The sequence below is a fragment of the Callionymus lyra genome, chromosome 4 (assembly GCF_982586985.1).
Source record: "Callionymus lyra chromosome 4, fCalLyr1.hap1.1, whole genome shotgun sequence".
Taxonomy (NCBI): Eukaryota; Metazoa; Chordata; class Actinopteri; order Syngnathiformes; family Callionymidae; genus Callionymus; species Callionymus lyra.
The window spans coordinates 2291852-2307548 of NC_141821.1; the positions used below are offsets into that span (position 1 = coordinate 2291852).

The 15697-nt window shown below is 41.6% G+C and overlaps 1 protein-coding gene across 1 annotated transcript in view; it reads right to left on the bottom strand.

Moving 5' to 3' along the window:
- Positions 1–691: 691 nt before the first annotated feature.
- LOC148080545 (F-box/LRR-repeat protein 7-like) overlaps positions 692–15697 on the bottom strand; it is a 44516-nt gene continuing 29510 nt past the window's right edge. Inside the window, exons 3-4 of the mRNA XM_087790263.1 lie at positions 4635–5243; positions 692–1476 (exon numbers count right to left, since the gene is read on the bottom strand). Coding sequence (XP_087646389.1) covers positions 743–1476; positions 4635–5243 — 1343 coding nt within the window. The 3' untranslated portion in view covers positions 692–742. The remainder of the gene's footprint in view (positions 1477–4634; positions 5244–15697) is intronic.

Genomic DNA, 15697 nt, shown 5'->3' on the forward strand with positions numbered 1-15697 from the left:
GTAGATACACAAACATGTGTGTTGTGTTGTGTTGAGACTTGAAGATGCTTTAAAGGTCGTTTTAAAGAAAGTCAAACATTAGTTTTCATGGAGTCACTTACTACAGTGACTCACAGAGTAATACTACAGTGACTCAGAGAGTAATACTACAGTGACTCACAGAGTAATACTACAGTGACTCACAGAGTAATACTACAGTGACTCACAGAGTTATACTACAGTGACTCACAGAGTAATACTACAGTGACTCACAGAGTAATACTACAGTGACTCACAGAGTAATACTACAGTGACTCAGAGTAATAATACAGTGACTCACAGAGTAATATTACAGTGACTCACAGAGTAATACTAAGGTGACTCACAGAGTAATACTACAGTAACTCACAGAGTAATACTACAGTGACTCACAGAGTAAAACTACAGTGACTCACAGAGTAATACTACAGTGACTCAGAGAGTAATACTACAGTGACTCACAGAGTAATACTACAGTGACTCACAGAGTAATACTACAGTGACTCACAGAGTAATACTACAGTGACTCACGGAGTAATACTACAGTGACTCACAGAGTAATACTACAGTGACTCACAGAGTAATACTACAGTGACTCACGGAGTATACTGTAGCATACAAAAGGCTTTAAAGGTTGTTTTAAAGAAAGTCAAACATGAGTTTTCATGGAGTCATGATACATTCTGCAGTATGGTGGGCTTTTATTTTGGCGGGTGCTCCTGGGTCAGTAGAAGGCAGGGTTCGTGTGCTCGATGACGCAGCGCCGGCAGTGCCGCCGCACGAACTTGAGGGCCTCCGGCGCCACCTCGCACTCCTGGACGTTGAGCAGCTGCAGCTCGCAGCAGTTCGCCGCCAGAGCTTTGAGTCCTCGCCCCGTCAGGCTCTCGCAGGCCCGCAGACTGACCCGCCTCAGGCCCTGGCAGTACATGGCCAGCTGCTCCAGCCCGCCGTCCGACACCAGCGGGCACTTCCCCACGTCCAGGGACTTGAGTCTCGGGCAGCTCCTGGCCAGGTGGCCGAGGCCGTGGTCCGTGAGCCCCTCGCACCCTCTGGCGTTCAGGTAGCGCAGTCTGGGGCAGTAGCGGGCGACGTAGCGCACGCCCACGTCGGTGATGCGGGTGCAGTGAGCCACGCTGAGGTAGCGCAGGCGACCCTCCAGCCGCGCCACCTCGCGCAGCCCGAAGTCGCTCACCAGGCGGCAGTCGCTGAGGCTCAGCTCCTTGATGGACGGGCAGTGGAGCGCCAGGTGGCGCAGGGCCTCGTCCGTCAGCCGGCTGCAGCGCCGCAGGTACAGGTGCGTCAGGCGAGGGCAGTGCGAGGCGATGGTCCGCAGGCCCTCGTCCTCCAGGGAGAAGCAGTCGGTCATGTCCAGGTGGTGGATGGAGATCTGCTGGCCGTGCAGGGGGGAGAGCTGGAGCGCCTCCTGGGTCAGGCTGATGCACGTCACCTTGGAGCATCCTGGAGAGAGAGAGGACCAGACTCAGATCCTGGGACAGACGGGTCTGGTTCCGTGAGACTCGTGGAGGTGAATCTATTAAAGATTTAGATGAATCTGTAGAAGTTTCCTGTTCTTTCCTGAGGTCTTAAGAATAAAGTTCACTGGTGAACCATCACATGTTGACTGAGATGGTGTCAGTTGTTGCGTTTGGTCTGGAATGAATGAATGAATGAATGAATGAATGGATGGATGGATGGATGGATGGATGGATGGATGGATGGATGGATGGATGGATGGATGGATGGATGGATGGATGGATGGATGGATGGATGGATGGATGGATGGATGGATGGATGGATGGATGGATGGATGGATGGATGGATGGATGGATGGATGGATGGATGGATTAATTAATTAATTAATTAGTTAATGAATTGATGGATGGATGGATGGATGGATGGATGGATGGATGGATGGATGGATGGATGGATGGATGGATGGATGGATGGATGGATGGATGGATGGATGGATGGATGATTGGATGAATGAATGAATGAATGAATGAATTCATGAATGCATGCATGCATGCATGAATGAATGGATGGATGGATGGATGGATGGATGGATGGATGGATGGATGGATGGATGGATGGATGGATGGATGGATGGATGGATGGATGGATGGATGGATGGATGGATGGATGGATGGATGGATGGATTAATTAATTAGTTAATGAATTGATGGATGGATGGATGGATGGATGGATGGATGGATGGATGGATGGATGGATGGATGGATGGATGGATGGATGGATGGATGGATGGATGGATGGATGGATGGATGGATGGATGGATGGATGGATGGATGGATGGATGGATGGATGGATGGATGGATGGATGGATGGATGGATGGATGGATGGATGGATGGATGGATGGATGGACTAGTAAGAAAATATAGAACTATTTAAAAAATAAATGTGAGGGTGAAAAACAGGATGTGACTAGAAGAGTTCTATTAACATTCTTTCATGATAGTTGTCAGAATACAGAAGGAAAAGACAAAAAGATGCTACAATAAAAAAATCTTAACTGTTTTCAATGTCATTACAATATAGTGTTTGTCTGGTTGATTCTATATAAATACTAAAAACCTAAAAAAAATGAAATACAATTGTACATTTTAGTCTATATTTTATAAAAATGTTGGTTGATCTGTTCTGCAAAAAGACTTGAAGAACAGCTCGAGCTAACTGTGTGTCTTGCTATGAAGCATCAGAAAAGTGTTTTAAAATTGATGATGCGTTCATTCAAAAATGTAAAAAGTCAATATTATCGATCAGAGAGCGCCATCTAGTGGCTTTATCAACTCATCACTAGTAGATAAAAGAGTTGTTGTAGTGAGAGGTCGTGCTTTGATTATAGTTTGTTTCGCAAATAAAGTTTGAAAGTATTTGGCTGAACTTCAAACTTCCGTCTTGAGGAGAAACAGTCTCTTCGGTTGAGGAACGTGGACCAGAACAACTGAGGACATTCACAGACTTCCACCTTTGAGCAATAAAACATTTTCACAAGTCTTAAATTTCCCGGCGCTGCACCGGCAACTCTTCACAAGTGTTTTCACGGACGGGTTGCTTGAGGACAAAAAAGTCCAGGGACTTCACATGTGGACCTGATCCTGGACCGTAAAGACTCAGAGCAACATGGATGGAGATTGAAAAGCCAGTCGAGTGTTTCGGGTTATTTTAACTTCTGGGTTCTAATGCGGCCGCACACGGCTCTGCCAAGTTATGTTTTTAATGAAAGCAGCAGATCACGCTGAGTTCGCTTCTGCTCCAGAGGAAGATTGATGAAGACCTTCTAATGACGGAACCAGACTGACCCAGAACACTTAAGGGTCAGAACATGATCCTCGAGACTTCCAAACTATTTGTCTGACAAGTGTAACTATGAGAGCCGGGTTCCTTTTTTGTAGTGTTGATGAAGCTTCATGAAACAGTGCCATGTTGGTGGAGGTAGGGGGCGCTAGATCTAGATCAGAGAGTGACATCTAGTGGACTCTGAAGATAATGACACTGTTTCATGAAGCTTCATCAACACATCACTACCATCTAGTGGACTCTGAAAATAATGACACTGTTTCATGAAGCTTCATCAACACATCACTACCATCTAGTGGACTCTGAAGATAATGACACTGTTTCATGAAGCTTCATCGACACATCACTACCATCTAGTGGACTCTGAAGATAATGACACTGTTTCATGAAGCTTCATCAACACATCACTACCATCTAGTGGACTCTGAAGATAATGACACTGTTTCATGAAGCTTCATCGACACATCACTACCATCTAGTGGACTCTGAAGATAATGACACTGTTTCATGAAGCTTCATCAACACATCACTACCATCTAGTGGACTCTGAAGATAATGACACTGTTTCATGAAGCTTCATCAATACCTCACTACCATCTAGTGGACTCTGAAGATAATGACACTGTTTCATGAAGCTTCATCAACACATCACTACCATCTAGTGGACTCTGAAGATAATGACACTGTTTCATGAAACTTCATCAACACATCACTACCATCTAGTGGACTCTGAAGATAATGACACTGTTTCATGAAACTTCATGGACCCATCACTATTTCAAACTACAGACTCACTGTTAACTTAACTTAAAAAAAAATAGATAATAGATCAGAGTGCGACATCTAGTGGATTCTTAACATTACAACACTGTTTCATGAAGCTTCACAAGGCATCACAACTAGCTAACAGCTCTCATGAAGGGTTCCACATCTAACACTCTGGATGTGGAACAAACCATCTGCGTTAATCTGCTGGATTTCCTCCAGACACTCTGGTTTACTCCCATCGTCCAAAAGATATAGAGGTTAACAATGACTCTTAGGTGTTTACACTCGTTGTCTGACTTTATGTGCTTTATGATGGATTACAGACAAGTCCAGGGTGTTTCACAACCTTCTTTTTTAGCAGTCCCAGCTACTAAGGGTGACAGGACCTGTACAGAAAGACAAACTCTGACACAATCATACACACACACTTACACCAACTTTAAAGTAAACATCAATGTACCTCAGACAGTGGGAGGAAACCAGAGTACTCTGATGTATGTCAGTCTTTAAACTTCTCACTGTGATGTCGTACCTGACAGGTTGAGGTGCTCCAGGCTCGGGCAGTGCGACACCACCTCAAAAACCGCCTCGTTGGAGACATTGTAGCAGCCGGCGACCTCCAGGCGCCGGAGCTCCGGGCAACACTGGGCCAGTATGTGCAGCCCTCGGTCCGTCAGCCTCTTGCAGCCGCTGACCACCACCGTCTCCAGGGTCAGGCACACGTTGGGGGTGTCCTGACACAGCCGATGGGTCAGGACCCGGATGGCCCGGTCGGCGTGGAGCAGCTCGCCGGTCAACCTGACGCTGCTCCACAACCTCGGGTCCCACGCCAGGTTGTACCAGCGCCGGCACACCCGTGCGCATCGGCAAAGCTGGTTGGTCGGGAGGTGGGCGAAGATCTGCAGCAAGGTGTGATCCGGGAGCAGGTCCACGGGCGGGTGGTGGTGGTTCTTCGTCTGCCGGGAGCGGGTCCCGGGGAGAGAGTGAACCACGGCCACGGTCTCGGCGTGAGCCGAAGACGAGGACGAGGAGTTGGTCTCATGGCCGTTGCTGGAGAGCGCCGGCGAGGAGAGGGAAGAGGACTTGGATGGAAGGATGAGACCAGGACTGGGTGTGCTCAGAGTCCTGCTGCAGTCCAACCCTGAGGACGAGAAGAAAAGCATTTAAGATGACGTGACACTTTCTTTTTCTACTCAACACAAGCTCAGGAAGAAACGCTGAGAAACACAGACGGAAGCTTTTTATCATCAACACAGTTTTCCACGAAGGTCCTTATCTCTGTTGGGACTTTTGGAAACGTGACACCACTTGTGTTTCCAGGCATTCCTGAAACAGGGCCTCCTCAACTTCAAAGCCTGTAGCTCGGTATGTTTGGTTCCAGGCCTGATGCTGCTCAACTAGTCCTGAGTCAACAACCTCCCTGTAGATCCTGTAAATCCACCAACATCGTGACACCAAACAGTGCGAACAACAGACGAAGAGCTAATCTAGCTCGCGTCCAAACAAAGCTTACGTAGCTAACGTAGCTCTACAGCTAGCATAACTCCGTGTCAGATGACCAGGCCACGTGAGCAGCTACATGTCGTAGACAGAAAAGACCCTTCATGACTCTCGGCCCACAGGACATGTTTTCCACAGGAGACCCACTTCCTGCCAGGAGCGCAGTGGTCCAAACTACCGTATTCTCCGGACTATAAGTGTCTCCGGAGCACGAGTCGCTCCAGACATAAAATGCATAATAAAGAAGAAAAAAACATATATAAGTCGCACTGGAGTATAAGTCGTGTTTTTGGGGGAAATTTAAAATAAGTCTCACCCCCGGACAAACTATGAAAAAAACTGTCACTTATAGTCCGGAAAATACGGTACATAGTTCCTGATAATCAATAAAGGTCGCTCGAGGTTTCGTCTAAAAGGATGTTTTTCCTCATCATTGCTCACTGTTCAGTGTTTTGTTTCTTGCTCTTTGTTGAATTTCTGGATCTATTTTTCCTTAATCAACTGTAGTCTTATTTCAACTGTATAGTGTCTTGAGATAACTCTGTTATGATAAGACACTTGAAAGTTGATGACTCGAGCTCCAAAGACATCAGAGCTGGTTCAGGTCTTCTATCTTAGGAGCTCAGCCAGATGAGACTCAGAGTAGAACACAGCACTACATAGAGAGTGAGTCGCTTCAGGACGTCTCCTGGACAAGCATCTGGCTCGACCGTACGTGTCACCATACAATATATTGCAATACTGTTGGCAAGAGGAAAGTTTTGAAAGTATTTAACTGCAGTAAAACTCATCCAGGTCAAGTTTATCCAAAGAGTTCCGAAGCGAAGCAACTGGTCTGAGTAAAGTGTTGGAGGAAGTTTCATCCGAGAGGTTCCTTCGTGAAGAGGAACGTTAACTGTATCGTGAGAGAAACGTTGAGATGTTTTATCGATATTCTCTAAATGTCTCTTGTCATTTTCTGTGCTTATCCACAGTTCTTCACACTCGGTCACGATGAAGCTTCGAACCCGTGAGGCTTCTTAGTTTCATTTGTTACAATTCAGCAGCACAACGTTTGACACGTGCAGCAGCAGCGACGGTCAGCAGAGGGCAGCAGCGAGGCTAATGGAGAGCGACCAGTCGGTCACATGGGTTCGTGTGACAGATGCTCGTTTCCACTGATGTGACTTCCAGATGGTTCCGGCAGCTTCAAGAACCATCGTCTGGACTTTTTAAAGAAAAGAGAAACAATAAAGGAGCAGAAACATCTGGAGCAGACGCTGAACTTGAAGGATCTGTCGCTTTGATCGGTGACAAGTTTCTACACTTCATTCTCGACCTTCACAGTCGTCCTTGAGTCTGATGCTGAAGAAACATGGACGGTGTTAGGTGTTAGCAACATGCTAACTGGTTATATATATATTTACAGTACTGTGAATACTGTAAAATATAAATAATAATTGATCTTTTTTATCAATTTACAAAATTAATGATAAATCAGAATGTGAAATATTTGGCTGTAGCAGAATTTTGTTCATTGAATTGTTAAATCTAGTAATACATGTAATATTATACACATTCAATCTAGTGATACATGTAATATTATACACATTCAATCTAGTAATACATGTAATATTATACACATTCAATCTATAAAACACGTTATTATACACATTCAATCTAGTAATACATGTAATATAATACACATTCAATCTAGTAATACATGTAATATTATACGCATTCAATCTAGTGATACATGTAATATTATACACATTCAATCTAGTAATACATGTAATATCATACACATTCAATCTAGTGATACATGTAATATTATACACATTCAATCTAGTAATACATGTAATATTATACACATTCAATCTAGTAATACATGTAATATTATACACATTCAATCTTTAAAACACGTTATTATACACATTCAATCTAGTAATACATGTAATATAATACACATTCAATCTAGTAATACATGTAATATTATACACATTCAATCTAGTAATACATGTAATATTATACACATTCAATCTAGTAATACATGTAATGTTATACACATTCAATCTAATAATACATGTAATATTATACACTTTCAATCTAGTGATACATCTAATATTATACACATTCAATCTAGTAATACATGTAATATTATACACATTCAATCTAGTAATACATGTAATGTTATACACATTCAATCTAGTAATACATGTAATATTATACACATTCAATCTAGTAATACATGTAATATTATACACATTCAATCTAGTAATACATGTAATATTATACACATTCGACCTAGTAATACATGTAATATTATACACATTCAATCTAGTAATACATGTAATATTATACACATTCAATCTAGTAATACATGTAATATTATACACATTCAATCTAGTAATACATGTAATATTATACACATTCAATCTAGTAATACATGTAATGTTATACACATTCAATTTAGTAATACATGTAATGTTATACACATTCAATCTAGTAATACATGTAATATTCAGTAATAATACATGTAATGTTACACAACATGACACATGTTGAATCCTCACAACAACACAATGCTTGTAACAAAAGAAGATTCTTCCGAAGCATCTTCACGATGAAGAACCTCCTGGTCTGACACCACGACTCCTGGTTCTCGGTGAAGGAAATGAAATGAAGGAAACAAACAAATGAGCTGCAGCTCAGTCTCTCTGAAGTCTTTCATCTCCACCATCAAGAACAAATGCCCAGCAGCTGCTAAAGCTCTCTTGAAGGCCACGGCCTCGGCTTGATGTTGAGACATGGAAGGAGAAGCAGCGAAACATCTGGTCCTAAACCCACGACACGAAACAATAGTGAGATGAACAGAGAAGCTGTGAACGTGGAGCAGAGTCTACTTGGACCAGAACCTCAGTCGCTAATACAAGAATCCACCATGATCCACAGCAGGTTCTAGTTAGAACTTCTGAGGAACATCTGGATCAGAAATACTTGCAGGGAAATCAATCGACAAAGACGATGATGATGATGAAGATGAAGATGAAGATGATGATGATGATGATGATGATGATGAAGAAGATGATGATGATGATGATTAGGATGAAGATGAAGATGAAGATGAAGATGATGGTGATGGTGATGGAAGATGATGATGAAGATGAAGATGAAGATGAAGATGATGGTGATTGAAGATGATGATGAAGATGAAGATGAAGATGATGGTGATGGAAGATGATGATGAAGATGATGATGATTAAGATTGCAAAGAAGATGATGAAGATGAAGATGATGATGAAGATTAAGATGGTGATGATGATGATGATGATGATGAAAATGATGGTGATGGAAGGTGATGATGATGAAGATTTAGATGGTGATGAAGATGAAGATTAAGATGGTGATGATGATGATGATGAAAATGATGGTGATGGAAGATGATAATGATGAAGATTTAGATGAAGATGAAGATGAAGATGAAGATGAAGATGATGGTGATGGAAGATGATGATGAAGATGATGATGATTAAGATTGCAAAGAAGATGATGAAGATGAAGATGATGATGAAGATTAAGATGGTGATGATGATGATGATGAAAATGATGGTGATGGAAGATGATGATGATGAAGATTTAGATGGTGATGAAGATGAAGATGAAGATGAAGATGAAGATGATGATGATGAAGATTTTATTCTATACTCAAATGATTTGACTTTAGTTTAGTTTGATGTATATTTTTATTATATGTATGTTTTAATCTAAAAAATCTCTTTATATTTTCAAATCATACTTTAAGGTAAATAACTGACATTAAAAAAGTTAAACCCTGTCGACATCACGAGCAACTCGTGTCTGATGTTCTGCTGCTTCTGAGGAACTTTAGAGTCGATTTAGAGTCAATTATTCAGGTATAAATACTTGAAGTGATTATTATTATTATTCTATAAATAAATATTAAGTTAAAATCACTCGCTGTCGTTATCTCAGGTGAGTAATGTAGCCAGCAGGGGGCGCTCTGGTGAGTCGCTCACATCAACAAAAGCTCATCATCTGTGCTTCAGCTCAAGGTGTCGAGTCTCACTGAGAGAATCAAACCTGAACGTTGATCAGAAACTATCCTGGTCCTTGTGTTTCTGGGGGAGCGAGGAGAAGTGGTGTCAAAACATCTGGGCTTGAATACGCGGAAGTCGATGTTAGCGTTCGGCGCCGCGGCTAAGCTATCAGGAAGGCCTTCATGACAGGAAGTTGTTGCGTCACTGCTGGTCTGAAGACAATGGATGGCTGAGAATTCTACACTGAGAAGCTTGAGCAGGAAACCCAGAGTTTCACACGTTTATCACGAGATTCTACAGCAACGTTTACTCTCAGGAGACAAACATGGAGTCGAGAAATTGACTCTGATATATATGTGTATATATACTGTATACATATATATATCCATATATAGAGAGATATATATGGATATAGATATATATATATCTATATCCATATATAGAGATATATATCTATATATAAAACTTCCGACCTCTAGATGGCAGTAGTCGTTACGTCCTCCACAGACAAAGGAAGAATGATGACTGAGGACGAGAGGATACAGGAGTCCAGCAGCTTTTAAAGCTGATGTTTGGACATATTTTGGTTTGAAAACAAATGAAAGCAGTCAAGTACTGGACAATACTACACATATATACTTGTTACTACACTATCACAACACCAGAGTCAAGTACTGGACAATACTACACATATATACTTGTTACTACACTATCACAACACCAGAGTCAAGTACAGGACAATACTACACATATATATACTTGTTGCTACACTATCACAACACCAGAGTCAAGTACTGGACAATACTACACATATATACTTGTTGCTACACTATCACAACACCAGAGTCAAGTACAGGACAATACTACACATATATATACTTGTTGCTACACTATCACAACACCAGAGTCAAGTACTGGACAATACTACACATATATACTTGTTGCTACACTATCACAACACCAGAGTCAAGTACTGGACAATACTACACATATATACTTGTTACTACACTATCACAACACCAGAGTCAAGTACTGGACAATACTACACATATATACTTGTTGCTACACTATCACAACACCAGAGTCAAGTACTGGACAATACTACACATATATATACTTGTTGCTACACTATCACAACACCAGAGTCAAGTACTGGACAATACTACACATATATACTTGTTGCTACACTATCACAACACCAGAGTCAAGTACTGGACAATACTACACATATATATACTTGTTGCTACACTATCACAACACCAGAGTCAAGTACTGGACAATACTACACATATATACTTGTTGCTACACTATCACAACACCAGAGTCAAGTACTGGACAATACTACACATATATACTTGTTGCTACACTATCACAACACCAGAGTCAAGTACTGGACAATACTACACATATATACTTGTTACTACACTATCACAACACCAGAGTCAAGTACTGGACAATACTACACATATATACTTGTTACTACACTATCACAACACCAGAGTCAAGGACTGGACAATACTACACATATATACTTGTTACTACACTATCATAATACCAGAGTCAAGTACTGGACAATACTACACATATATATACTTGTTGCTACACTATCACAACACCAGAGTCAAGTACTGGACAATACTACACATATATACTTGTTACTACACTATCACAACACCAGAGTCAAGTACAGGACAATACTACACATATATACTTGTTGCTACACTATCACAACACCAGAGTCAAGTACTGGACAATACTACACATATATACTTGTTGCTACACTATCACAACACCAGAGTCAAGTACTGGACAATACTACACATATATACTTGTTACTACACTATCACAACACCAGAGTCAAGTACTGGACAATACTACACATATATACTTGTTGCTACACTATCACAACACCAGAGTCAAGTACTGGACAATACTACACATATATATACTTGTTGCTACACTATCACAACACCAGAGTCAAGTACTGGACAATACTACACATATATACTTGTTGCTACACTATCACAACACCAGAGTCAAGTACTGGACAATACTACACATATATATACTTGTTGCTACACTATCACAACACCAGAGTCAAGTACTGGACAATACTACACATATATACTTGTTGCTACACTATCACAACACCAGAGTCAAGTACTGGACAATACTACACATATATACTTGTTGCTACACTATCACAACACCAGAGTCAAGTACTGGACAATACTACACATATATACTTGTTACTACACTATCACAACACCAGAGTCAAGTACTGGACAATACTACACATATATACTTGTTACTACACTATCACAACACCAGAGTCAAGGACTGGACAATACTACACATATATACTTGTTACTACACTATCATAATACCAGAGTCAAGTACTGGACAATACTACACATATATATACTTGTTGCTACACTATCACAACACCAGAGTCAAGTACTGGACAATACTACACATATATACTTGTTGCTACACTATCACAACACCAGAGTCAAGTACTGGACAATACTACACATATATATACTTGTTGCTACACTATCACAACACCAGAGTCAAGTACTGGACAATACTACACATATATACTTGTTGCTACGATATCACAACACCAGAGTCAAGTACTGGACAATACTACACATATATACTTGTTGCTACACTATCACAACACCAGAGTCAAGTACTGGACAATACTACACATATATACTTGTTACTACACTATCACAACACCAGAGTCAATTACTGGACAATACTACACATATATACTTGTTACTACACTATCACAACACCAGAGTCAAGGACTGGACAATACTACACATATATACTTGTTACTACACTATCACAACACCAGAGTCGAGTACTGGACAATACTAAACATATATACTTGTTACTACACTATCACAACACCAGAGTCAAGGACTGGACAATACTACACATATATACTTGTCGTATAAACACACTTCTGACAAACACACTAGTTTCTACCCAATGTGTGGTTTTGCAGTAAATATGCGACTTTTAAAATATCTCTGTTGCTATGAAGACACGCAGAACATCAAGACTTACAAATATCCTCATATGTGGACGGACAGGAAGTGGATCTTGAAGAAGATCTAAATAAATAATTAATTAATTAACAATAAGCTGAAAGAATCTAAATGACCTTGAAACCATCAATGTCATTCTGACTCCAGACGAGGAGACACACATTTGATGAAGAGTCATCAAGTGACGAGTGACATCATATCAAGAGTTCTTTCAAAATAAAAGCTCTTATATATCTTTGACCAGCAAACAATGGAAAACTGTCTCCCAGACAGACATGATCTTCTTTGAAGTATTTAGGAATTAGCTTGAGTTAAACTTTCTCGTTTATATAAACCCATCAATTTGACCTTCATGTGACTTTGAGAGAAAGAAACTTAGAAAGTATTAGCGTCTTCATTCAAAACATCCCAGATTCAAATGTGCTCCTTTAACATTCTTGCTATTTTACTAAGTGTTTTTGCTTGAATGATTATTACATCATTAAGATAAGATCGATCACTTAGAGACAAACAAACTGATCCAAACACATACTATTGAAATATAAAGACCACAGGTTTTACTTTCCTATCCTCTCAGGGTGTCACCTGTCTCTTGCCCCGAGTAGCTGGGAAAGACTTGAGGCCCCCAAGATTCCTCGAGTAGATCATATAAATGAATGAAGACTAGTTTTCTATCCTCCGTCACACAATAATGGCTCATGAATCAGGTTCTTCAGCTTCAGCGCAACAGTTTCCAGACGAACACATTTGGCGGGTCGGTGAGTTCTGGCCCGTGAGTGGCGCTGAAGAATGAGGTGCGTACAGTGCGAGCGAGCGAGAGACGCGACGGTCGCCGCGAGAAAGGAAAAGCGAGCGGAGCTGCTCATCAGACAGGAATGAAAAGCGAGCGGACGCCCAGACGCTTGATTGGCTCGTGATGGATGAGGTCATGTGGTCGACGACGCCGGAGCACGGAAGTGAAATATCAGCCGAGCGTTCGACTCTAATTGAATTAAGTGTTTTTCATCCTCACTGAGGGAGAAACTCTAGACGACGGCAGACTTTGTTGAAGTCTAAACAAGACGACACAGCGATTCAACTACTGGACACAAATATTCTTTCTCCACGTATGACTCTCGACCTTTGACCTCATGACTCACCGAGTGAAGCTGCAGCTCCAGCATGAGACTGTAATACAACTGTAATTGGAAATATTGAAGTCACACATATAGAAGCTCAGTCTGGAAGAATCTGTGATTCATTTTCCTAGGATGACACTGAAGAAGCCTGCAGTGTTACTGGAGTGTTACTGGAGTGTTACTGGAGAGTTACTGGAGTGTTACTGGAGAGTTACTGGAGTATTACTGGAGTGTTACTGGAGTGTTACTGGAGTGTTACTGGAGAGTTACTGGAGTGTTACTGGAGAGTTACTGGAGAGTTACTGGAGTGTTACTGGAGAGTTACTGGAGTGTTACTGGAGTGTTACTGGAGTGTTACTGGAGTGTTACTGGAGTGTTACTGGAGTATTACTGGAGTATTACTGGAGTGTTACTGGAGAGTTACTGGAGTGTTACTGGAGTGTTACTGGAGTGTTACTGGAGTGTTACTGGAGTGTTACTGGAGTATTACTGGAGAGTTACTGGAGTGTTACTGGAGTGTTACTGGAGAGTTACTGGAGTGTTACTGGAGAGTTACTGGAGTGTTACTGGAGTGTTACTGGAGAGTTACTGGAGTGTTACTGGAGTGTTACTGGAGAGTTACTGGAGTATTACTGGAGTGTTACTGGAGTGTTACTGGAGAGTTACTGGAGAGTTACTGGAGTATTACTGGAGTGTTGGAGAGGAGTGTTACTGGAGTGTTACTGGAGTGTTACTGGAGAGTTACTGGAGTATTACTGGAGTGTTACTGGAGAGTTACTGGAGTGTTACTGGAGAGTTACTGGAGAGTTACTGGAGTATTACTGGAGTGTTACTGGAGAGTTACTGGAGTGTTACTGGAGTGTTACTGGAGAGTTACTGGAGTGTTGCTGGAGTGTTACTGGAGTGTTACTGGAGTGTTACTGGAGTGTTACTGGAGAGTTACTGGAGTGTTGCTGGAGAGTTACTGGAGTGTTACTGGAGAGTTACTGGAGTGTTACTGGAGAGTTACTGGAGTGTTGCTGGAGTGTTACTGGAGTGTTACTGGAGTGTTACTGGAGTGTTACTGGAGAGTTACTGGAGAGTTACTGGAGTACTACTGGAGTGTTACTGGAGAGTTACTGGAGTGTTACTGGAGAGTTACTGGAGTGTTACTGGAGAGTTACTGGAGTGTTGCTGGAGTGTTACTGGAGTGTTACTGGAGTGTTACTGGAGTGTTACTGGAGAGTTACTGGAGTATTACTGGAGTGTTACTGGAGTGTTACTGGAGTGTTACTGGAGAGTTACTGGAGTATTACTGGAGTGTTACTGGAGAGTTACTGGAGTATTACTGGAGTGTTACTGGAGTGTTACTGGAGTGTTACTGGAGAGTTACTGGAGTATTACTGGAGTGTTACTGGAGTGTTACTGGAGAGTTACTGGAGAGTTACTGGAGTATTACTGGAGTGTTACTGGAGTGTTGGAGAGGAGTGTTACTGGAGTGTTACTGGAGAGTTACTGGAGTGTTACTGGAGTGTTACTGGAGTGTTACTGGAGTGTTACTGGAGTGTTACTGGAGAGTTACTGGAGTGTTGCTGGAGTGCTGGAGTGGAGTGTTACTGGAGTGTTACTGGAGTGTTACTGGAGTGTTACTGGAGTGTTACTGGAGTGTTACTGGAGAGTTACTGGAGTGTTACTGGAGAGTTACTGGAGTGTTACTGGAGTGTTACTGGAGTGTTACTGGAGTGTTGGAGTGGAGTGTTACTGGAGTGTAACTGGAGAGTTACTGGAGTATTACTGGAGTGTTACTGGAGTGTTACTGGAGTGTTACTGGAGTGTTACTGGAGTGTTACTAGAGTGTTACTGGAGTGTTACTGGAGTATTACTGGAGAGTTACTGGAG